At 42.3% G+C, this 26,728-nt stretch overlaps 1 protein-coding gene across 1 annotated transcript in view; it reads left to right on the top strand.

The window, feature by feature from the left end:
* The window catches only part of PLXDC1 (plexin domain containing 1), a 116,080-nt gene that overhangs the window by 25,541 nt on the left and 63,811 nt on the right, over positions 1 to 26,728 (top strand). Inside the window, exons 2-3 of the mRNA XM_056549139.1 lie at positions 17,117 to 17,277; positions 24,229 to 24,372. Of these exons, the coding sequence (XP_056405114.1) occupies positions 17,117 to 17,277; positions 24,229 to 24,372 (305 nt within the window). The remainder of the gene's footprint in view (positions 1 to 17,116; positions 17,278 to 24,228; positions 24,373 to 26,728) is intronic.

The raw sequence follows: 26,728 nt of genomic DNA, 5'->3' as shown, positions 1-26,728 counted from the left end.
ATAGGGGGAGGGGGGGGGGTTAGGGGTTCCAAACTTTAGACTGTATTACTGGGCGGCTCAGCTATCACAGCTCATGGGTGACCAAGGTCAGTTGATTCATGACCTCTTAAAATTTAAATATAAGGTGTATAGGAAGCACGTGTTTGAAGTATTGGAAAATAATTTGAAATTTAATAAGAAGGATACAATTGGTGCACAGGCAAATTGGGTGTGGAAGAAAGTTAAAGGTGTTTTAAACATTATAGGAAGTGTGAAATTTACTCTACTGTGGGAAAATAATTATTTGAATGAAATAAGTAAAATTGAGCATTATGGTTTATGGTTAAGAAAGGGGATAGTATATGTTGAGCAAATGTTCAGTGAGGGAAAATTAAAAAAAATTCGAAGATCTGCTGATGGAGTTTGGGTTAGATGATAAATATAAATTTGGTTTCCTCCAACTAGAACATGCTGTAAAGTATACTAAGGATACAAGGACTCTTAGTATCCAGAACCATCCCTTGATTGAATTGGTGGATGGGGGTAGGAAATTGGGGTTGTCTGCAGTATATAAAATTCTTTGATTAGGGAAACTAGAGGGGATGAAAGTTAAAAGTAAAGCAGAGTGGGCAAAAGAAGGAGTGCTGTTGGATGAGACCACTTGGAAGGGAATGATTGCGAGTGTGGTCCAGATGTTGAAAAATTTCGAACCTCTCAGTTTATGATATAGACCATATTATACCCCTAAAGATCTATGCAAATGGAAAATTCGTGCCCATGCGGACTGCCCAAAATGTGTAAGGGCCGAAGCAAATCTGCTTCATATGCTGTGGGAGTGCCCATATATAAACGATTTTTGGTTTGAAATTAAAGAACAGATTAAAAGAAAAATAGGTGTTAGTTTGGAGTGGAAACCAGGAGTTTTCCTGTTTGGTCTAATCCCTACCTGTGGCCAAAAAGAAGTTGATCTTGAATGCATTGAGTACAGGGAGGTTGATAATAATGAGGAAATAGATTTCTAACAAAAACCCGAGTAGTCTAGAATGGAAACTAGAGTTGCAAAGGGTTAAAGGTTTTGAAAAGGTTAAAAGCAAAAAGTCAGAAAAAAATGTTTGATATATGGAAAAAAAAGTGGGGACTATGGGACAGTGATAATTAGGAGGATTCCGGAATTTCCAGAGAGGGGTGCAGAAAAAAACTAGATATTTTCAAATTTCTTTTTTTTTTTCCCCTGCCATTGTGGGTGGAGGGTGGGGTGGGTTATAATAGGACCAAATAAATGCATATGTATTTGTAACTTGTTGTATTGTATTTGTAAGAACTTGTATTTTTTTTCTGTGAGCGTTGAATAAAAAATAATGATAAAAAAAAATGTAAAATTTAAAAAAGGGTAAAAATAAAAGTAAAAAAATAAAGTACAAAAATGTGAAAACCCCCCTCCCCCAATAAAAACGTAAATTGTCCCATTTTCCCTATTTCACCCCCAAAAAATGTTAAAAAAAATTTAATATACATATTTGGTATCGCCACGTGCGTAAATATCTGAAGTATTAAAATAAAATGTTAATGATACCGTACGGTGAACAGCGTGAACGTAACATAAAAAAAGCAGCTATTTTGTACTTTTTTTTTTTTTTTTTACATTTTATTCCCCAAAAAATTTATAAAAAATGTATCAAAAGTTTTATATAAGCAAGTATGGTATCAATAAAAAGTACAGATCACGGCACAAAAAATGAGCCCTCATACCGCTGCTTATACGAAAAAATGAAAAAGTTATAGGTCTTCAAAATAGGGGGATTTTAAACGCACTAATTTGGTTAAAAAGTTTGTGATTTTTTTTAAAGCCTAACAGTAATAGAAAAGTATGTTATCATGGGTATCATTTTAATCGTATTGACCCAAAGAATAAATAACACGTCATTTTTACCGTCAATTGTACGGCGTGAAAACGAAACCTTCCAAAATTAGCAAAATTGTGGTTTTCTTTTTAATTTCCCCACACAAATAGTATTTTTTTGGTTGCGTCATACATTTTATGGTAAAGTGAGTGAGGGCATTACAAAGGACAACTGGTTACGCAAAAAACAAGCCCTCATACTAGTCTGTGGATGAAAATATAAAAGTTATGATTTTTTGAAGGCGAGGAGGAAAAAACGAAAACGCAAAAATAAAATTGTCTGCGTCCTTAAGGCCCAAATGGGCTGCGTCCTTAAGGGATTAAAGGGGTACTCCAGACAATAAAAAAAATATATATATCCTTCCCAACCTGCTGGCATTTAAACAAAGAACCTGGGTTTACCTCCCACCTTTTTCCCTGTCTCTGGCATCACTGCTCTGTACTGCCGTGGCATAAAAAAAATATATATATATATAGACGATAGTAGTAGAAAGATGGAGCAGCACTCCAGCAGCGTCAAGATGGTGTGGGTGCAAGCAGGCCCAATCGCAGCCCAGGTCACAGGCAGCAGTTGTAGTAACTAGAATAAAGCATCCCACAGCACTCCAATCGAGTGAAGAAATCAAAGGTGATTTATTTTCTCATATGTGGCAAGCTTGCCACATATGAGAAAATAAATCACCTTTGATTTCTTCTCTTGATTGGAGTGCTGTGGGATGCTTTATTCTGGATAGATATATATAGATATATAGATATATATATATAGATATATATATATAGATATATATATATATATATAGATATATAGATATATATATATATATATATATATATATAGATATATATATATAGATATATATATATAGATATATATAGAGATATATATAGAGATATATATAGATATATATAGATATAGAGATATATATAGAGATATATAGATATATATAGAGATATATATATATATATATATATATAGAGATGTAACATTCCATCTCGGAGATTAGCTCTGGGATCGTCCTGGTAACTTGCCATGGAATACATTTCCTAGCAATAACTCGCCAGACAACAGTTCTGCATACAAGTCTGGCACCTCGCCAGCTTTATTTATACAGGTTGCAGGTAAAACAAAACAATTCAGGAACAAACAAAAGTCCTAGACCGTCTGGTCACTGACTACACATGTAAGCATGCCCTGACTACTAACTGGTGAGCAACCCTCAGCCAGCATAAAACATGTGCCCCTGCAACCTGTTTTACTCACAGTTCACACTGTCACTTGGGGCCACTCACAGATTCCAGCTGTGTGCTTCCTACAGTGACATGCTGTTTCCCAGGGAGAGACCCAACTATTCTGTTTCCTTTCCTTTTAAACACACTTCCCCTTCCTGATACCTCATTAATCAGGCCACAGGTGGAGGATTCTCCAGAGTTAGCAAGAGAAATACACCCTTTCCTTGCCACACTGCCACAACTGCCTTTCCTTTTCCTTGAACAACTCTGTCCAACAGGTTTTGAGGCACTTGGCTTCCTTCATCAGCAGATTTGATCTGCACCACTTCAATGGTGCACCCTTCTTTCATTCGCACTTTCATCAGCCACCGAGCACAAGACTTTTGGTCACCTTTGACAAATTCCTTGTAAAAAGCTCCTTTCATGTCACACCTTTCCAACACCAGGTTCTTCATCTTGGTCTGTGCAGTTCTCTGGAAACTAGGTGTGGACAAGGCAGATGCTCCAGGCCTTTGTCTTCTTCTGTCAACAGTATGACCATCGCCCAAACTTTGCTGGTGGCCAACCGAGCCTGTATCACCCATTTGCAGGACTTTTAAGACATCCTCCACAATTTCAGGAGGCTTCCGTTTAATGCACCTGTCCATCTTCTCCTGGAGACGGACTCTTCTCCAAATTCTACTTCTGCGGTCTTTCTTCTGGTGTTTTGTGGAACTAATCCAGCGCCTCAAGGATTCTACCACGACCCAGTCTTCTATCACAGTGACCGCTTTTTAAGGACTCTGCTTTCTTATTAGGCCTTTCCTTAGGGACACAGACCTTCACAGGCTCATCTGCAGGCTGAGAACTCTTGGCTCCTTTATGCCTTTTTTCACCTGCACCTTCAGATGTGTCACTGACTTTACTTACAGCTTCTGCAGTTATCTCTGGTTTAACTTCTGCCTCAGAGAACTTCTCTGCCTCAGCTTTTTCACAATCCAATGTCAATATCGCTTCAGAGGACTTCCCATATGGTTTCACCTCAGTCTCAGCTTCAGATGACTTCCCATATGGTTTCACCTCAGTCTCAGAGGACCTCTCATATGGCTTCTTCTCATGGTCTTCAGACTCTACTGTTTCTTGCGTCCATTGTTCAGACTCCGCCACTTTTAGAGAAAGCATCCCTGTCTCCAGTAGCTTTTGCCACACAAGCAGTTTTTCTTCTTTTACACGGACGGCTGTGGCTTTGGCCTCAGTTTCCATCTGAGACACTTTTAACCTCTCTTTAGCCAGTTCTACTTCAGCTTGGTCTCTGCTTTCTTTTAGGACCTTCATGTCCCCTTCCAGCTTTAAACATTTGTGATGCTCACTCTTGAGCTTAGCAGAGTTAAACTTCTCACTTTCCAGCAATTCTGTTAAGTTTTTGACAGTATCCTCCAGGGACAGCAGTTTTTCTCTCATCTGCTTATTGTCTTTATTCAGCTGCACCATCTTAGACACTTTCTGCTTATAGACTTTTAGCTGAGCTTTTTGTTCAGAGAGCTGAGTACACAGTGAATCCAAGGCAGCTGCGTTAGACAATGTGCGTTTCGTTCTGCACCTCCAGGCTCTGCACCTTATGAGCCATTACCCCTTTCTTCTCCAGCTCTTCCATGGCGACCAACCTAGCCTTGTGATCACTTTGTAGTGCCAGATATGCCTCACACAGGACATTCACTTCTTCCTTGATTGAGATCTGCTTGACCAGACTCTCCAATTCTCTCACCTTGCTGGTCACAAGACCCTGGGAGCTGGACAGTTCATCCTGCAGAGCTGCCCATTCACATTTGTGGCACTCCATATCTTTCTGCAGCTGTAGCTTCGCTACATGCTCTTTATTCAAGTCTGCAATCATTTTTCTTTCTCCTCTGTCAGGTGATGAACAACTACTTCCTTTTGCGACAATTTAGCAGAAACCATCAGTAAGGTTTCTTCAAGGTTCTGGATCTGCTCCCTTTTTTTACCAAGACCAGATAGTTTTTTCCTAGATCTCTTACTTACAGCAGTCTCCTTACTCTCGCTGCTGTACCTTGAGACATTCTCTTGTCCTCTGACAGTCACCTGTCCTTGGCCTGTCTCTTCCTTCAAGCCAACTCGTTCAGACTCTTCTCCACCTTTAGGAGTAGTCTCCCCCTTTTCAAGGGTCTTGGCCACTTGGGCTTCAGGGTAATTCCCGGACAGTCTCTCTAGACTGTCTCTGTGCTCACTGGCAGACTTCTCTTTCACTTCAACACTGTCTCTCCGCTGCCCAGCAGAAAGGTCTAGGGCTCCTGGGTCTGCAACAACATCTGGTCCAGTGGTTCGACCTTCCTGGTCACGATCCATCTCTGGTCCAGACGTCACATCTCCTTCACTCAGGACTCTGTGACAGAAAGCGCAGCCCCCAGCTCCACATGTACTCTCTTCAGTACTTCTGTATTATCCACAGACATCTCTGCAGCTTCTTTTCCGGTCACCTCTTCCAGATGACCGCGCAATTTCAACCCCCCTTTTGGCTCATCTTTATTCACAAGGTTCAGCATAGTTTCCTCTTTTCCAGCCTCATTCACTTCTTCCAGGTGACAGCGTAACTCTAGCCCCACCTTGGGCTCATCTTCAGCTGGCGGATGGAACCCATGTTCCTGTACCTGATCCATTTCTGGTTTTACTGAAGATTCTGTTTCAGTCAGAGGCACACTTGTCACTTGAGTCTCTGGATCCTCTTGGACTTGACTCACAGTCTGGTCTTCAGCTCCCCCAGCAGTCTGGCAGACCCCTATCTGCCCTACATCTAGTGACTGCTGACTCTCCCCATCCTCAGCCTCTGCTGAGTAACTCTCCACTAGTGTGTGGTGCAAGTCAAGTGTTGTGAGCCTATTAGGTGTACCTGCTCTAGTCACCTGATAGTCTTCCCATAATTGCTGAAAAAAATGGAAAATCCTTCCTCAGTACTACATCATACTCCAAGGAGGGCTCTATTGCAGCCTTGTGACTCACGGTACCATAGGGAGTAGAAATACAGACATTAACTGTTTTATAACCCCAAATAACGGCCTGCATAGACATTATAGCGGGGTCTGGCTTTCTGCTGCTGGACTTTACCAGACTTATTACACATCTAGGTTCTAACACAACCATCACCTTTTTACCTTCTATTGCCAGCTCACACAGGTTTTCTTTTGTCCTGTCAGAGGTGGCAGCAGTACTCTTTATATCTGAACACATCAACATAAGTTTTTCAACAAAAACATTATCAGATTGCACATGTTCAAAATTTACAGGACAGTTCATAGCACTAGGACCTAACTCAGGCAAAGTGTGGTTTGTTACATTTTCTCCCAGTCCTGCATTCAACATTTTCTGTTCACCAGATTTTTTTAAAATCCGATCTGCACAGTGTGAACAGTCTCATCAGTCTTCATGAGTGGTCCCTCACATGATTTTGCATCTGGACATAGGTTGGTACCACCTTGGACATGGTTCACACAGTCAACTAGAGAAAAACCACCCTCAGACTCAGCATTTTTATGCACAGTCCCATCATTCTTATGTACAGTCTCATAGTCTCTAAACATGGCCCCCATAACCCCTGGAACAGTCTTACCAGAATCTCTTGCCATCCAGTCAGTTAAGGGCTGGCGCTGGACACCTCTCACCAGCTTCTCTGCTTCAGAACATAGCTCCACTTGCTCTTTAAGTAGCTCCGCAACTTTAAATCCAGCATCACTGTTAGGCCGCAGTGCACACTGTAGTCTTGCAGCTTGGCTTACTCCCACTTGAGTCAGGATCTCTGTCTTGACTTTCTCATAGTCCCGTAAGATCTTTGCATCCAGTTCACAATGAACTTTTTGGGCCTCTCCTCCAATTAATCCAAACACCAAGTTTCCCCAGTGTGTCTTGGGCCATGCCTCATGCGTGGCAATCCTTTCAAACTCTGCAAAAGGTTGCTTCCTATTTCGCTGCAGCAGTCTGCAACAAAACACTTATCAGGACATCCATCTTGCAACACTTCAAACCTTGCAAACACAGCACCGTCCTCTGTCGAAATGTCAGCCGCTTGCCAACAAAATTTTCAGTTGCCCCTAGCAATACCTTTATACACAGTCTAAAAACTTTGAGATTTGCACTCTGCAGGTTGCCCGTCCACCTGTCTCCTTACCTGAGAAAGAGCGCCCACTCGCTTGATGCGATCTGTTGCACCTAGCAACAACTTCACCACAGGCTCAGTCCTGCTCTTGTACTATACAGCTGGGCTCGTCCCACTATCTCCTCTCTGAGAAAGAGTACACCTTTGCAACATGCACGGTTGTTTTCTCTTGGCAACAACTTCACTGCAACTCGACCATTGGTTGCTCCTAGCAACGATTTGCCCGCATCCTCCACCAAATGTGACATTCCATCTCTGGGATTAGCTCTGGGATCGTCCTGGTCACTTGCCACGGGATACGTTTCCTCGCAATTACTCGCCAGACAACCGTTCTGCATACAAGTCTGGCACCTCGCCAGCTTTATTTATACAGGATGCAGGTAAAACAAAACATAACTCAGGAACAAACCAAAGTCCTAGACCGTCTGGTCACTGACTACACATGTAAGCATGCCCTGACTACTAACTGGTGAGCTACCCTCAGTCAGCATAAAACATGTGCCCCTGCAACCTCTTTTACTCACAGTTCACACTATCAGTTGGGGCCACTCACAGATTCCAGCTGTGTGCTTCCTCAACAGGGCCCGAGTGTCTCCCCCTACAGTGACTTGCTGTTTCCCAGGGAGAGACCCAACTATTCTGTTTCCTTTCCTTTTAAACACACTTCCCCTTCCTGATACATCATTATTCAGGCCACAGGTGGAGGATTCTCCAGAGTTAGCAAGGGAAATACACCCTTTCCTTGTCACACTGCCACAGTGTATAGATAGATAGATAGATAGATAGATAGTCCTACACAACAAAATTCTAATGAAGGGCTTGACTCTGTAGTTGCTGCCCACACTGGATAATAGAGGAGAGTCTTAAAAACTCAGAATTCTCTAAAAGGGTATCTAAAGATGTGAGTTTTCCTTAAGAGTAACAAATTATATTACCTACAGGAAATGTTGCAAAATAAAAAGTCACAATCATTATTTACTTTAATCTACACACTGCTCCGATGCTGATGTTTTGGTGGTTCCCAGCAGTCTTTGTTTATTTACCTGCAGCAATGATTTGCCATACATCCATGTGATTGCCGAAGCAAATCACTAGCCTAAGTGATTGTTTTACGGCGGACTGTAAAACTACATGAATAAATAGGTCCACACACAAGTAATTAGATATAGTTTACTGAAATGATAAGGCCAAATACAAAGCAACAAGCGACAAAGAGCAACAAGTAAAAGCAAAAAAAAAAATACAAAGAAACAACAAGGTAGAAATAAGTAAACAAGAACAAATGTAAGAGCAGTGCTCAAGACAGTAATAAAATATCCAGCAGACAAGTAACATAACAGAAACAAAGAAGACATAGCCGACTTAGGACACGTCAAAAGTTTTTATAATACATCCACTATACTCCAATGTAGACTGCTGCAAATAATGGATTTCCAGAGTCCAGAACAGAGTTCACCACGTAAATTAAGGCAGACAAGCCTGACCATCAGGCTGAAGTTGGACCGACCATGAAACGCAATGCTGTTTTTGTAATACACAAGTTTACCATAATTCATAATTCTGTGCTCCAGAAGTCCCATAATTGCATCAGTCTATGTTGGAGATTGGTGGATGTTTTGTATTAATGTGTGGAGTTGCGACCCCCAGTGTTGTTTTGCCTGGTTAGCAAAAGCATCTCAGTTAAGATGTATCATGTGGGCAGGTAGTGTGTGTGTGTGTGGGGGGGCGTAGTATTTGTGCACTGCTACACAATAAAACATTTTAATATTTTTCTAACAAAAATTTCTATAATGACAGGTACACTAACAACTGAGTTATAACATTTTGAAAAATTCCCTGCTGTTATTATAATTATTATTAGTCTAAAACGTCCAGTTAAACCCTAATCACCACATAAAGCATACAGGGTCCATAGGCATTTATAGGAAAACAAAACTATAAGAGAATATTATATCTTCTGAGTGAGATCTGATGCAAGCGAATGGAATTAAGTCTTCTATACAAGGCAGAGGCAGAAGGATTGAAGACGTCTGGGAGATCTGCTAGTAAAACTTTCCTCATCCAGTGTAATAATTATAGCAAGAATAATTAGCGACAGATGATTGATGGTATCTCGCTCACCTAATTACACTCCAGGGCTGAGAAGAGATTGCAGGCTAAGGGAATGTGGTATTTATATACATCTAATCTGTGTCACAAGTTGACAGGCCTGATGTTGAATATTTGGGACTGGATTGGAAAGAACTAGAGATGAGCGAACTTCTCAAAAATTCGATTTGGCCGATTCACCGAATTTATTCGAAAAGTTCGTTTTGAATACATTTTCAACGAAACTGTATTAAAAATGGTTATTTCTGGCCTACAGAGAGCCCCAATAGTGCTGAAGAACACTTTGCCTTGCTGTAACACACATAGGGAGTGTGCTGGGTTAGTGAAACCATACTGTTATTCATTATAACATGCAGATTACAGGCATTGCCATTAGAATCATTGCTGCAGAGCATCTATGTGGCAACAGGGAGACCATAAGGGGTCATAATTGAAGAGAATAAAGAGATCTTTTATGTCATACTTAATGTAATTTGATGTGAACATTTAATTTTTCATTATCCATTCTGGTGAGCATCGAGCTGGCGGTCCTCCACCAGGCGAGATACCACCTGTTCCAACCCTTGGCTCTCAGTGCCCCCCTGATTATGAAAGTACGAATGCTTCATTTAATCAGTTATGGTTCATTGCTATTGCTCCAACATGTTTAATTGGATTCTTGTGATAATTCCACAGGTAATATGACGTTGACGGCCAAAGGGCCTCAGTCTTGAAAAAATTACAACCCCTAAGATTAAAAGATGAATGTTGAAATCTCAATTGAAGATGTATGTTAGCTAGTGCTACCATCCAAAAATGTACAGCCCAAGCCCAGCAGCATACGTAAGCCAAGTAGTTCCTGAAAGACAGTCAGGAAAAGGCATCAGCAGTACACAAGAGGATTTCATAACCCCTAAGATTGAAAGATCAATGTTGAAATCTCAATTAAGCATGTATGTAATCTAGTGCTAACATCCAAAAATGTAAGGCCCAAGCCCAGCAGCATCACTAAGTCAAGTAGTTCCTGAAACACACAGTCTGGAGTAGGCATCAGCATGAGTTTACAAGAGGGCTTCACAATCCCTAACATTATGTTAATGTTGAAATCTGTATAGAAGATGTATGTTAGCTAATGCTAACATCAAAAAATTTTAGGCACAGGCCCAGCAGCATCACTAAACCATATAGTTGCTGAAACACACAGCCTGGATCAGGCAGCAGTAGAAGTACACAAGAGGGCTTAATAACCCCTAACATTAAAAGGTGAATATTGAAATCTGTATAGAACATGTATGTTAGCTAGTGCTAACATCAACAAAAATGTAGGCACAGGCCCAACAGCATCAGTAAGCCAAGTAGTTCCTGAAACACACAGCCTGGATCAGGCAGCAGGATGCGTACATAAGAGGGCTTCACAACTCCTAACATTAAAAGATCAATATTGAAATCTTTATTGAGCATGTATGTTTGCTAGTGCTACCACAAAAAAAATTGTAGGTAATATCCAAGACAGTCCCAGCAGCATCAGAGAAACAATATATTGGCTGAATGACACAGCCTGGAGGTGGGGAAAGCATAAGGAGCCCATATAGTGTCTGAATGGCACAGCCTAGAGGTGGCTCAAGCATGGGGATACCATATAGTGGCTGAATGGCACAGCCTGGAGCCAGGAGTCCTGAAAGTGACCCTAATGCAAGGAATTTCTGAAACTGTGGACCAGCACCTTAATTATGTTTTGCAGTATCCATGGCAGCACAATGAGAGAGCCTGGAGGTGGTAGCATCAGCATGAGGAGACCATAGAGCAGCACATTTATAGAGCATGGAGGTGGCAGCATCAGCATGAGACCATAGAACTGCACAATTAGAGAGCCTGGAGGTGGAAGCATCAGCATGAGGCGACCATATGGTGGCACAATGAGAGCGTGGAGGCGGTAGCATCAGCATGAGGAGACCATAGAGCAGCACAATGAGAGAGCCTGGAGGTGGCAGCATCAGCATGAGGGCCATGCCAACTGAGGGTTAAGTGTGAGGAACCCACCAACTGTTGACTGGGGGTGTTGGATGTCACTTGAGATGAAGTGGATGACCGAGTGAACCGATCAATCACAGCTGCTGGGTTGCTGGTCGCGACACGACTGCTAGCTAATACCGGGAGCTCAGACCTCTTGCTGTGACTCTGGCTGCCACACGCCCCCTACTCTGCTGTGACCTCTGCCTGCGCCTGATGAATTTAGGCCTCTGCCACTCCTCTGTGCATGTCCTGTCAATAATCTTCCTGACATACTTATTGCGTATATGAGGGGAGTACAATACGCTTCACTACACTTAAAACAGTATTTGTCTAGACCAGCAGCAGGTGTGTACTATTGGCTGTCCTTTCACAGTATCTAGGCCCTTGACAGATTAACAAGTTCAAAATAGTACACTACTTAGATGTAGATATGCGGTATGCACTGATTAGGGCAGAAAAATGCGCTATAATACGCATAAAAACTCTGTATTTTTGTAAAACACCAGCTGGTAAGTGCTTTAGCTTGGACTTTCACAGTAAGTAGGCTCTTGACAGATTAACAGGTACAAAATGGTACACTACTTAGATGTACGTATGCGGTATGCTCTTATGAGGGCAGAAAAATGCGCTACTATGCGCCTAAAACTCTTTTTAAAAACACCAGTGATTACTTTTGTCTGTCCTTTCACAGTATGTAGGCCCTTGACAGATTAACAGGTACAAAATGGTACACTACTTAGATGTAGGTATGTGGTATGCACGTATGGGGGCAAAAAAATGCGCTATAGTACACATGGAAAACTTATTTTCATAAAACAACAGCCAGTGATTACTTTTCCCTGGCCTTTCACTGTATGTAGGCTTGTTACAAATTAACAGGTACAAAAACATGCACTACTTAGATGTAGGTATGTGGTAGGTACGTATGAGGGCAAAGAAATGCGCTACAGTACACTTGGAGAACGTATTTTCATAAAACAACAGCCAGTGATTACTTTTTCCTGGCCTTTCACTGTATGTACGCTTGTTACAGATTACCAGGTACAAAAAAGTGCACTATTTAGATGTAGGTATGTGGTAGGCACGTATGAGGGCAAAAAAATGCACTACAGTACACTCGGAAAACGTATTTTCGTAAAATACCAGCCAGTGATTACTTTTGCCTGAACTTTCCCAGTATCTACACTTGTTACAGATTTACAGCTACAAAATAGTACACTGCTTTGATGTAGGTATACACCTATGAGGGCACAACGCTGATGTGACTAGCAGTTGGAAGTGGAACGCTGCGGTATGATCAATTCAGCGTGTCTGTGTAACACACAAAGACATGCTGTCCGTCATATCCCTCTGCAGTGTATGGCATGAAATGAGCAGCCACAAAATGGCTACCGATTATGTAGGACTGTGACATCACAGGGGTGACTGAATGCTGATAGGCTGCATCCTGCATGTGATTCAGGGTCATCCCGCCTACCTCCCTTCCAGCCTTGCCTTCACAGCATCCCCTTCCCCATGTATTGACATGTGGATCTGCCATTTTAGATATTCGCGGCGATATTCGCATTTGTTGCAAATCGAATATTTCCTGAAATTCGTAACGAATTTGGGTTTGACTGCTTCGATTCGCTCATCCCTAGAAAGAACTCAAAAGATAATCTCTGATAATGGTTAACAAAATGAAAACAATTTTATGGATAAATAATTACTACTCAAGGAGGGTATATGAATGACCCATATACAGAATGGATGGATAGAGATAGATAGATAGATAGATAGATAGATAGACAGACAGATGGATAAGCAGACAAAACTACACCAATTATAACAGCTTATAAATGGTTACAAGATTTTGGAGGCATCTGTGGGAATTTCTGCTCATCCAGAAGAGTATTTGTGAGGCCAGACACTGATGTCGGAGTAGAGGGCCTGGCTCACAATCTTCATTCTAGATCATCCAAAACATGATGAATGGGGTTGAGGTCAGGGCTCTGTGCATCCAGTCCAGTTCTCGCATACCGGACTCTTCCTCCAAGCCTTTATCTACAGTCATGCTGGAACAGAAAATGGCAGAACTCAAACTATTCCCCCAAAGTTGAAAGCGACAATTGTCCAAAATGTCATAGCATGCAAAAGATTACCCTTCACTGGAACTAAGGTCCCTAGGCTTACCCCTTGAAAAAAAAAAACATAGCATTATCACCTTCCAGAAAACCACAAGACAGTTAGAGAAGTGTGATCCGTCACCCCAAAGAGTCCAATGGTGGCGTGCTTCACACCAGAACCTTTCAAATTTTATCTACAGGAGCCTAACACAACAAGCAAAAGTGATGCTTGGGCTTCACAATCTATGGTGGAAATCCATGCAAAAAATATATTTTGTATATACACTGCTCCAAAAAAATAAAGGGAACACTTAAACAACACAATGTAACTCCACTTCTGTGAAATCCCACTGTGCACTCAGGAAGCAATACTGATTGACAATCAATTTCACATGCTGTTGTGCAAATGCTCACGACAAGGAAATAATTCTACCACTGTACAAATCACTAGTCAAACCACACATAGAATACTGTGTACAGTACTGGGCACCAGTGTACAAGAAAGATATAGTGGAGCTAGAGAGGGTTCAAGAGTGGCAACTAGAGTAATACGGGGGAATGGGAGGACTACAGTACCCAGAAAGATGATTAGAATTAGAGTTATTTCATTTAAAAAAAAGAAGGCTTAGAGGCGACCAAACAGAGATCTTTCCCCTAATCTATTTATACTAAGGACTATGAGGGAGATTTATCAAAACCTGTCCGGAGGAAAAGTTGATGAGTTGCCCATAGAATCAGATCGCTTCTTTTATTTAAAAAAAAAAAGCCTCTGAAAAATGAAGGAAAGAAGGAAGTGCTTTCACTCTATTGGTAGCATGAGACGGAGTCTACAACCCACACAAGTGGCTCAGGTAGTGCAGCTCATCCAGGATGGCACATCAATGCGAGCTGTGGCAAGGTTTGCTGTGTCTGTCAGCGTAGTGTCCAGAGCATGGAGGCGCAACCAGGAGACAGGCCAGTACATCAGGAGATATGGAGGAGGCCGTAGGCGGGCAACAACCCAGCAGCAGGACCGCTACCTCCGCCTTTGTGCAAGGAGGAGTAGGAGCACTACCAGAGCTCTGCAAAATTACCTCCAGCAGGCCACAAATGTGCATGTGTCCACTCAAACAGTCAGAAACAGACTCCATGAGGGTGGTATGAGGGCCCGACGTCAGTAGGTGGGGGTTGTGCTTACAGCCCAACACCGTGCAGGACGTTTGGCATTTGCCAGAGAACACCAAGATTGGTAAATTCGCCACTGGCACCTTGTGCTCTTCACAGATGAAAGCAGGTTCACACTGAGCACAAGTGACAGACATGACTGGAGATGTCGTGGAGAACATTCTGCTGCCTGCAACATCCTCCAGCATGACCGGTTTGGCGGTAGGTCAGTAATGGTGTGGGGTGGCATTTCTTTGGGGGGCCACACAGCCCTCCACATGCTTGCCAGAGGTAGCCTGACTGCCATTAGGTACCGAGATGAGATCCTCAGACCCCTTGTGAGACCATATGCTGGTGTGGTTGGCCCTGGGTTCCTCCTAATGCAAGACAATGCTAGGCCTCATGTGGCTGGAATGTGTCAGCAGTTCCTGCAAGAGAAAGGTATTGATGCTTTGAACTGGCCTGCCCGTTCCCCAGATCTGAATCTGATTGAGCACATCTGGGACATCATGTCTCGCTCCATCCACCAATGCCACTTTGCACCACAGACTGTTCAGGAGTTAGCGATGCTTTAGTCCAGGTCTGGGAGGACATCCCTCAGAAGACCATCCGCCACCTCATCAGGAGCATGCCCAGGCATTGTAGGGAGGTCATACAGGCATGTGGAGGCCACACACAATACTGAGCCTCATTTTGACTTGTTTTAAGGACATTACATAAAGTTGGATCAGCCTGTAATGTGGTTTTCCACTTTGGTTTTGAGTGTGACTCCATATCCAGACCTCTATGGGTTGATAAATTTGATTTCCATTGATCATTTTGTGTGATTCAAATATGTAAAGATGAAAGTACTTCATACGATGAGTTAATTCATTCAGATCTAGGATGTGTTATCTTAGTATTCCCTTTATTTTTTTGAGCAGTGTATTAATTACTCAGTCTACCTTTTATCTCCTTTGTATAACATTAGAATAAGTAGGAAATGAGTCAATAATGTTGCTAAACTAGAAAATGTTTAAAGGGGTACTTTGCCCCTAGACCTCTTATCCCCTTATGGCCACGGCCTACTTGTGATGTCATGGCCATGCCACCTCAATGCAAGTCTATGGGAGGGGGCGTGATGGCCGTCATGCCCCCTCCCATAGACTTGCATTGAGAGGATGTGACCGTGACATCAAGAGCGAGTGTGATGTTACGAGCCTCCGCCCGGCATCGCCAGTCATCAGGCACAGAGCGAAGTTCACTCTGTGCACCGGATTTATGGGGTGCCGCAGCCGAGATTGCGTGGTCTCCAGCGGCGGGACCCCCGTGATCAGACATCTTATCCCCTATCCTTTGGATAGGGGTTAAGATGTCTAGGGGCGGAGTACCCCTTTAAGCCAAGGAAAGTAGTGTGCAGCTTATATTCTTTTGTGAAAATTGCCTCCCCAGCTGTGTCTCACCAACAATTAGAGGCACACATCACAGTTTGTGCAGAAGCAATGCTTTACACCACTCCATCCAACAGGTGGCATTGTGCTTGTTAGTGCAGCTGCTCGGCCATGGAAACCCATGCTATTAATCTAATACCTGACAAGGTGTAAACTCTATCTATTGGGTCTCCCAGTGCATAGTTTTTTGCTCAGGTTTATTTGTGAGGGGAAGAAAGGTTAAGTTAGTGTAAGGGGGATATAATGGCATGTCTACAATGTCTGGAATCAATGCTTGGTTATGAAGTTGGATTCAGTTATTAAGAGGTGAGGCCAATACTTGTGTCCCTATAGTGTAGAGAGATAGATAGTAATGAAGTAGTAGATTCGGTGCAAAGCAGTTTCTGGAGCTTTGGTCAGAAGCCCACCATTTGTACAGCAAAAAAGGATCTCACACAGCACACAAATAAGTGACAAGGCTTAGTGGTTTATTCCATAGGCTTATTGCTGTGAATACACCCATTTTTATGGAATAAACCACTAAGCTTTTTTCACTTTATTTTTTGTGCTGCTGTGAGATACATATTTTTTTTTTGCTAGATAGAAAAATGCTGTACACTACTTTGTAAAAATTGTAAACTGGATAGGATAGTGGCAGTGACAGTAAACTCTGGGTTGGTTTTTCACCAGGCTAACATCTGCTTGCCATTTGCATATAATACCTCTTGCTTGGGTGGATTTCCTCTGGGCACTCCATGTTTTCTCACAGAATCTAAAAAAAAGTCTGTTCTGTAACTTGTCCTCCATAAAAACTTTGAATCAGAATGTCTGCCTAAAAGTGCTTTTGACTGTAGAACTACTTTAACAGGAGAAACGTGTATTATGCAGTTGCTCTTTCCAGCCCTTTCCTGTAGTTTCCACATGGAATCTGATGCAGATTTGCAAGCGGTTTTAACCTTTTGTCTAGGAATGGGTGAAATCTGTGGCTAACCTATAATAATCTGCTGTAGATTTAAAAATATTTCCTGATTTCTCCACATTGTGTTTGTGGTTTTCTGTGATTAGAATCAAGCTACAAAGCCCTAATAACATCAATACATTGCAGATCAAGGACTTCAGAAGACCAAAGGAAAGGACAATCACTCTGTGAGGCTTCATCGTGATATTTACAATGGACAGAACAAGATCTTCACGCGTGTCATCCAAGACCTTGGAGGTGACAGTCTATCGATTGACACACTACCGAATAATCAAATAACAAACCTAGTAAGTAGCTGACAGTCATTAACCATTAAATTAAATATATAACATATTTTTCGGACTATATGATGCAACTAAAAACAAGATAAAAATTATTTATACTAATTAAACTTCCCTGGAGGTCTAAGGAAGTGAAGTTGTCAATGTCAATATCTTTAGTGGTCTTGACAGATCCTGTTAGCTTAGTGCACCTTCTGACTACCAAAACAAACACAGCACTGCTGCATACATATTATATGTGCACACGCAATATATATACACACACACAGCTCTGCTGCACGGACACACTGCTCTGCTGAAACTTTTATATACATAAATGTAATCAACACCGTAAAGGAGGAGAGGATATTTAAAAGAAGAAAAATTACCACAAGACGACATAGTTTTATATTAGAGCGGCAAAGGTTTCTGCAGTAAGATCAGGAAGTATTACTTTACTGAGAGTGGAATAGCCTTCCTGCTGAAGTGGTAGCTGCAAATAGAGTGAAAGAGTTTAACCTCTTAAGGACCCAGGGCGTATGGATACGTCCTCACACCCTGGACCTTAAGGACCCAGGGCGTATCCATACGCCCTGGCGTTTTCCGGTCTCTGCCGCGCGCCGGGCAGAGATCGGAACTGGATGCCTGCTGAAATGCTTCAGCAGGCATCCAGGGCAAATGCCGAGGGGGGCCATGTAGGCCCCCCATGTCGGCGATCGCCGCAAATCGCAAGGGAAATCGCCCTTGCGATCTGCGGCGATACCGGGCTGATCGGGTCTCTGGGACCCGACCGCCCAGTAATTTCGCATGATCCCGGCTGTCACAGACAGCCAGGACCATGCTGAAGTATAGGAGCGAGGTGGCAAGCCGGCCACCTCCTCCTATACCCTGCGATCTGTCGGTTAGTTAACCGACCAATCGCAGGAGGGGGGGCGGTTACTTCCTCCTGTCCTGCCCGGCCCCTGAAAGTCCGGAGAGGACGGGAGGAAGACCGGAGGACGCGGCGGGGGACGGGGGAGTGCTGGGGACCAGCCCCGGTACTTACCTCGTCCTTGAAGACCCGGATCCTGGCGGCGGCGGCGACAGGTGAGTAGATCTTCAGCCGCGGTCGGGCCCTTTACAGCAATGCACGTCGCCGTAAAGCGACATGCATTGCTGTAATGGGACCCTGTAAACTACAACTCCCAGCATGCCCAGACAGCCCTTGGCGTCTGGGCATGCTGGGAGTTGCAGTTTTGCAACATCTGGAGGTCCACAGTTTGGAGACCACTGTGCCCTTCCAGATGTTGCAAAATTACACATCCTCAGCATGCCCTTACTGTCCAGGCATGCTGGGAGTTGTAGTTCTGTAACATCTGGCCCTTCAGATGTTTCAGAACTACAACTCCCAGCATGCCTGGACAGTTTTGGCATTCTGGGAGTTGTAGTTTTGAAACATCTGGAAGGGCACAGATTGGGAACCACTGTATTAGTGGTCTGCAAACTGTAGTCCTCCAGATGTTGCAAAAGTACAACTCCAAGCATGCTGGTAGTTGTAGTTCGGCAACATCTGGCTCTAAAGATGTTGCCAACTACTACTCCCAGCATGCTTGAGAATGCTGAGAGTTGTGGTTTTGCAACAACTGAAGGCACACTGGTTGGGAAACATTGTCTGTTTCCTAACTCAGTGTTTCCCAACCCGTGTGCCTCCAGCTGTTGCAAAACTATAACTACCAGCATGCACTGATAGACTGTGCATGCTGGGAGTTGTAGTTTTGCAACAGCTGGAGGTCCCCCCCTGTGAATGTACAGGATACATTCACATGGGCAGGGGGCTTACAGTGAGTATCAGGCTGCAAGTTTGCAATGCAGCAAATTTTGCGCGGCAGCTCAAACTCGCTGTAATCCCCGGCCCGTGTGACTGTACCCTAAAAACACTACACTACACTAACACAAAATAAAATAAAAAGTAAAAAACACTACAAATACACATACCCCTACACAGCCCCCCTTCCCTCCCCAATAAAAATGAAAAACGTCTGGTACGCCACTGTTTCCAAAATGGAGCCTCCAGCTGTTGCAAAACAACAACTCCCAGTATTGCTGGACAGCCGTTGACTGTCCAAGCATGCTGGGAGTTTTGCAACAGCTGGAGGCACCCTGTATGGGAATCACTGGCGTAGAATACCCCTATGTCCACCCCTATGCAAATCCCTAATTTAGGCCTCAAATGCGCATGGCGCTCTCACTTTGGAGCCCTGTCGTATTTCAAGGCAACAGTTTAGGGTCACATATGGGGTATCGCCGTACTCGGGAGAAATTGCCTAACAAATTTTGGGGGGCTTTTTCTCCTTTCACCCCTTATGAAAATGGGAAGTTGGGGTCTACACCAGCATGTTAGTGTAAAAAAAATTTATTTTTTACACTAACATGCTGGTGTTGCCCTATACTTTTCATTTTGACAAGAGGTAAAAGGGAAGAAAGCCCCCCAACATTTGTAATGCAATTTCTCCCGACTACAGAGATACCCCATATGTGGGCGCAAAGTGCTCTGGGGGGCGCACAACAAGGCCCAGAAGGTAGAGTGCACCATGTACATTTGAGGTGATTTGCACAGGGGTGGCTGATTGTTACAGCGGTTTTGACAAACGCAAAAAAAACAAAACCCCACATGTGACCCCATTTTGGAAACTACACCCCTCACGGAATGTAATAAGGGGTGCAGTGAGAATTTACACCCCACAGGTGTCTGACAGATCTTTGGAACAGTGGGCTTTGCAAATTAAAAATGTTGTACAGACCACTGTTCCAAAGATCTGACAGACACCAGTGGGGGTAAATGCTCACTGTACCCCTTGTTACGTTCCTCAAGGGGTCTAGTTTCCAAAATGGTATGCCATGTGGGGGTTATTTTGCTGTCCTAGCACCATAGGGGCTTCCTAAATGCGACATCCCCCCCCCCCCCCCCCCGAGCAAAATTTGCTCTCAAAAAGCCAAATATGACGCCTTCTCTTCTGAGCATTGTAGTTCGCTCGTAGTGCACTTCAGGTCAACTTATGGGGTACCTCCATACTCAGAAGAGATGGGGTTTCAAATTTTGGGGGGTATTTTTTGCTATTAACCCTTGCAAAAATGTGAAATTTGGGGGGAAACACCCATTTTAATGAATTTATTTTATTTTTTACGTATGCAAAAGTCGTGAAACCCGTGTGGGGTATTAAGGCTCACTTAATTCCTTGTTACGTTCCTCAAGGGGTCTAGTTTCCAAAATGGTATGCCATGTGGGTATTTTTTGCTGTCCTGGCACCATAGGGGCATCCTATATGGGACATGCCCCCGAGCAAAATTTGCTCTCAAAAAGCCAAATATGACTCCATCTCTTCTGAGCATTGTAGTTCGCCCGTAGTGCACTTCAGGTCAACTTATGGGGTACCTCCATACTCAGAAGAGATGGGGTTACAAATTTTGGGGGGTATTTTCTGCTATTAACCCTTGAAAAAATGTGAAATTTTGGGGGGAAACACACATTTTAGGGAAATTTTATTTTATTTTTTTACATATGCAAAAGTCGTGAAACACATGTGGGGTATTAAGGCTCACTTAATTCCTTGTTATGTTCCTCAAGGGGTCTTGTTTCCAAAATGCTATGGCATGTTTTTTTTTTTTTTGCTGTTCTGGCACCATAGGGGCTTCCTAAATGCAACATGCCCCCCAAAAACCATTTCAGAAAAACGTACTCTCCAAAATCCCCTTGTTACTCCTTCGGTTCTGAGCCCTCTACTGCGCCCACCGAACACTTTACATAGACATATGAGGTATGTGCTTACTCGAGAGAAATTGGGCTACAAATATAAGTATACATTTTCTCCTTTTACCCCTCGTAAAAATTTAAAAATTGGGTCTACAAGAACATGCGAGTGTAAAAAATGAAGATTGTGAATTTTCTCCTTCACTTTCCTGCTATTCCTGTGAAACCCCTAAAGGGTTAAAAGGCTGACCGAATATCATTTTGTATACTTTGGGGGTTGCAGTTTTTATAATGGGGTCATTTGTGGGGTATTTCTAAGATGAAGACCCTTCAAATCCACTTCAAACCTGAACGGATCCCTGAAAAATAGTGAGTTTGGAAATTTTGTGAAAAATTGGAAAATTGCTGCTGAACTTTGAAGCCCTCTGGTGTCTTCCAAAAGTAAAAACTTGTCAATTTTATGATGCAAACATAAAGTAGACATATTGTATATGTGAAAAAAAATTAAAATATTTTGAATATCCATTTTCCTTACAAACAGAGAGCTTCAAAGTTAGAAAAATGCTAAATTTTCAAATTTTTCATAAAATTTTCAAATTTTTCACCAAGAAAGGATGCAAGTTACAAATTTTTTTTACCACTATGTTAAAGTAGAATATGTCACGAAAAACCAATCTCGGAATCAGAATGGTAACTAAAAGCATTCCAGAGTTATTAATGTTTAAAGTGACAGTGGTCAGATGTTCAAAAAATGGCCGGGTCCTAAGGTGTAAAATGGCTGGGTCCTTAAGAGGTTAAGCATGCATGGGATAGGCATAAGGCTATCCTTCATATAAGATAGGGATAGGCATAAGGCTATCCTTCATATAAGATAGGGATAGGCATAAGACCATCCTTCATATAAGATAGGGATAGGCATAAGACCATCCTTCATATAAGATAGGGATAGGCATAAGACTATCCTTCATATTAGATAGGGCCAGGTACTATTCATAGTATTCAGGATATTGAGCAGACTGATGGACTAAATGGTTCATATCTGTCGATACATTCTATGATTCTGCTACACACAGACACACTGACCTTTAAAATGTGATAAAAACGACAATGTAAATAAATTAAAATTAAATAAATTAAAATTCAAATAAATTAAAAATTCAAATCCCCATAGCAAACCTCTCCTGCTCTGGACAGTTCCTGACATGGACAGAGGTGTCAGCAGAGAGCACTGTGGTCAGACAGGAAGGAAATTCAAAAAGAAAATAACTTCCTGTGGAGCATTTAGCAGCTGATATGTACTGAAAGGATTAAGATTTTTAAAATAGAAGTCATTTACAAATCTGTTTAACTTTTTGGCACCAGTTGATTAAAAAAAAAGTTTTTCATGGGAGTACCCCTTTAAACAGTAATAAATGTACATAACTCAATAGAAAAAATATAATAAAAGATAGTAAGTAAAAGTAAAATAGGTAAACTACCAGCTTATGACAATGACATAACAGAAAAACTTGCAAGTCAGGGAAGTTGAATTCGCCACCAGCACTATGTACTGTATGGGTGCGTTCACACGCGCATATTTTTACTGCAGATCTGCAGCAGATTTGCTGTTGCAGATTTTGCTGCCCATTGACTTCAATGGTCAGCAAAATCTGCTGAAGCAAATCTGCAGCAGAAAATACGCACGTGTGAACGCACCCTAAATATTCTTTCTTAAAGGGGTACTCTGGTGGAAAACATGTTTTTAAATCAACTGATGCCAGAAAGTTAACCAGATATGTAAATTACTGCTATTTGAAAATCGTAACCCTTCCAGTGCTTATCAGCTGCTGTATGCTCCAGAGGAAGTACTATAGTTATTTTCTGTCTGACCACAGTGCTCTCTGCTGACACCTCTGTCTGTGCCAGGAACTGTCCAGAGTAGGAGCAAATCGTCATAGCAAACCTATCCTGCTCTGGACAGTTCCTGACACGGACAGAGGTCTCAGCAGAGAGCACTGTGGTCAGACAGAAAATAACTATACAACTTTCTCTGTAGTATACAGCAGCTGATAAGCACTGAAAGGTTTAAGATTTTTATATAAAAGTAATTTACAAATCTGTTAAAATTTTTGGCACAAGTTTATTTAATTTAAAAAAAAATTCCACTGGAGTACCCCTTTAATCCTGGCAGTGAGAATACGAAGCCTCATCCAGTAGTGGTTTGCCCCATTACCATGATTGTACCATACTGCTGTGGTTTTCCTGCAGTTAAAAACTAACTGTGTCAAAGCAGTACTGTGAAATGTTCCCAAAACAGGTTCTGCGGAAAACCACAAATGTGTTGCAGAATGTTAGACTGTAAAAAAAGACCCTTCTAGCTTCTGTCTTCAATTGGATAAAAACATAAAAACACGAAGGATAATTATTGCTTCTGAAGACTTCAAGATTCCAAGATAAGCAGGTCAATAGAAAATGTAACTTTCTACAGGTATTAAAACATTGGGTAGCCACCAATTCATTCACTGCTATGGGATTGACAGGGATTGTCGAGTAGTGAATGGAGTAGAAGTCAAGCAAGGGGCACTCTGGAACCTTTCTTGCAATTGGTGGTTGGATCCCTATCATTCACAAATGTATTATTCATTTTAATAAAAATAATTTTTGTGGAGAAAATCTGTCAGCACTATATAATGCTCAGAGCTGCAGATAGCTGTGAGACAGTAAAAGCTATGGCTATATTTCCCCAACTTACCTGTCAAATGTAGATACCCGGTTTCAGAATCTGCATATCTCATTCAGGGGAGGCTGGGTAAGATATGAGAAATCCATGGCGAGACTTACCTTGCTAGAAATTTTTGGAAAGTCCTGTTATCAGGCCTGGATTTTTAAGGGAAGAAAATCAGGTTTGGTACTAGGGTCTTTGAACAGCTTCCTGGGCCACTCGTTTTTTTACAGTAGCCCTGATCAGCACAGGTGCTGAAGAAAGCATGTCACTGGGCTTTAAAACATGGTGAGAGGCAGTCTGCAAGTGAGGTTCTCTGAGTGGCCTGCACCAAAGAGTTTCAATCCAGAGGTTTGCAGCCTCAAAAAGGAGACTTGGTGACCTGTGTAACACATTGGTTGACTACTTTGTTCGGAGACTGGTAGTAAGCTTCCTGTATACTTATTGCTAGGCAAGCAGGAATAATTTTGTATTTGAGTGTAAAAAACATTTTTCTTTTTCAGTAACACTAGAGAACAGGGTTTAACACAAATTACTTTTCTTTCTGCAGGAGAACAGTCATAACTATTATTCATCAAGGGTGCTGGGACCGGCAGAGTTGCAAGATAAGAACTTGTTGGCAGATTTATTGCAAGAGGACACCAAAAAGGCCATGGTGCTTACCATCTTGTCCAGTGCACACAGGCAAGCCTCGGTGAGACCTCCCCTGTGCTAAGTGTTCGGCTAGGTTCACACATCAGAATTTGGTGCAGAATTCCCCTTGGAATGTCTGCACGGAAATTCCGCTGCAGTGAAGTCCCACTGAATTAAACAGGATTCTGCTGCACTGTGCACTTTGGAGAATTTTCGTGCCAGATGTTTCATTCTAACGTTACATTACGTTTATTCTTTAAGAGGAGTTTTAAAAAGACGACATATTATGTCAGCGCCTGCACTCTCCGGAATGTCCGCACAGAGATTTTTCCGTGCGGACATTCCGGAAGTATTGACATAGCCTTAGCCTGGTCAAACAGTACATCTGAATTGAAAACACCAAAGTTGGACCGAAAAATTGCTGTTCACTGAAAAAACTGCAACCAGATTTATGCATATAGCTGTCATAGCATAAGGGGTCTGAGTTTGTATTGCATGAGAACATTTGTTTCCCTAGGATTTGAATTACAAAATAAAAGTGAAAAGGCTCATGTACACAGCTGAATTGTCACTATGAATAAGTTGTAAAGACACATTATGGCACCAGAATAAGTCTATGGGCCCCTACTGTACCTCAGCATGCCTCCATTTTCATATTGTATGCCATATTATAGAGATATTTACCTTATTAGGAAAACTGATAGCAGCATCAGCCAAAATAACTTGAATATACAGGTTCATAATGCGGAGGATGCTGATCAAAATGCACTTAAAATTAAATTTGTATATATAGGAAAAATAAAGATTGCTTAAAAATGGCTGAACAGTTTGTTTGTTTTTCCAGGAGAATGCATTTCATTCAGCATCACCTGCACTATTTACTTGTACATTCAGGTTTGGGTGGGTGATGCTGCTGTCAGTTTCCCTTTAAAAGCACTGTCTGAAGGATACGTCTTAGTGCTTACTGTTCTGTAGTGTGGAGCAGCAGAAGCTCTGAGGGCTACGATAAAGGCTCCATTCCTACAATGGTGTCAATGGTATAATAGCTAATACAAGGAGATAAAAAGGCAACAAGAGGTGCGCCCCTAGTGAGGACCGTCTAAGTAGGGAAAAGCGGGATGAAGAGAAAAATGGGTCCTTACCCTTAGGTGTTGCGCTTAGAGCACAACACCTACAGTAGCGTCTGGAATGAATGGAAAGCCGGACAGCTGCCACGAGGAACTTCCCGGTGTGACGTCAGTCTCACCGGTAGCGAAGCATAGGTAGAGAGATAGAAAAAGGTGTTCCCCTCAATAACGGTGCTGGTCCATGGATGGATGTATATGCATTTATTAAAACATAAAGAGCAACGCGTTTCGACCCCGGACAGGGGTCTTCATCAGGCATTGCCTGATGGGGAACACCTTTTTCTATCTCTCTACCAATGGTATAATAGCACTGCTGTTATGCTGTTAAAGGGAACCTCTCACATGAAAAATGCACTGCAACCTGCAGGCATCATGTAATAAAGCAAAAGGAGCTGAGCAGATTTATATAGAGTTTTGTGGATGTAAATCTCTGCTCATTCTGGGCTAAGGTGTCATGTAGGTGGTCACACAAAATGGTTGACAGCTATATGTGTGCATGAAGTTGGAATGTAGAGAACTTTCAATCTCTGAGTAGGACTGCCCACTACTTTGCTCATTCTAAGTAGCCAAGTTGCCAATCATACTCAGTTTTTTTTTTACAGCTATCTCGCTATGGAAACCTATTTGTCACTTACTGAGGGAGACTGCCCTCACAACTAACTCAGCCTACTACTCAGAGGTCTACATGAATACATGACAAATTATCCTAGAACTTTTCTCACAGAACTATACATCAATCTGCACAGCCCTATAACACAGTGCCTGCAGATTGGCCTACATTTCTAATGTCAACAAATGTATATAGAAAAAACAGAGAAGACACAATGCGCATCTAAGCGTAGTAAAATTAAATTATCTGGAGGATTTTCAGGTATACAAAAAAACAATGGATATCGGCTCCAAAAGAGCAGCAGTTCCAGAAAATGGTAAGATAGGTTTGCTCACCTTTTTGTGTTGTACCCCTATTCTGGGGGACACAGAGTGGAGGAGTGCAGCCAGCACTAAACCCGCTCCAACATGCTCCAACTTTCTATTAAATCCGTGTCAAAGCGGTTTTTATTTTATCTCTTTTAAACATCATTACTTCTGTGACGGAGGTGAGCGCCAACTGAAGCACTTCATTTTTTCCTCTGAACTTTTGGACCGATGTTCTTCTGCATTTCTAATGCGACATGTAACCTTTAAGTATACTGCTTCTGATATCCCAATCCCTGGAAAGCTGACATTAAAAAGCCACCCATCAAACATTATGCACTATTATTACCACACCTTTCTGGGTCACAGAATATA

The sequence above is a fragment of the Hyla sarda genome, chromosome 12 (genome assembly GCF_029499605.1).
Source record: "Hyla sarda isolate aHylSar1 chromosome 12, aHylSar1.hap1, whole genome shotgun sequence".
In the NCBI taxonomy this organism is placed as follows: domain Eukaryota; kingdom Metazoa; phylum Chordata; class Amphibia; order Anura; family Hylidae; genus Hyla; species Hyla sarda.
Note: the sequence above shows the minus strand (reverse complement) of the source record. Positions and strands in the feature narration are given on the sequence as shown.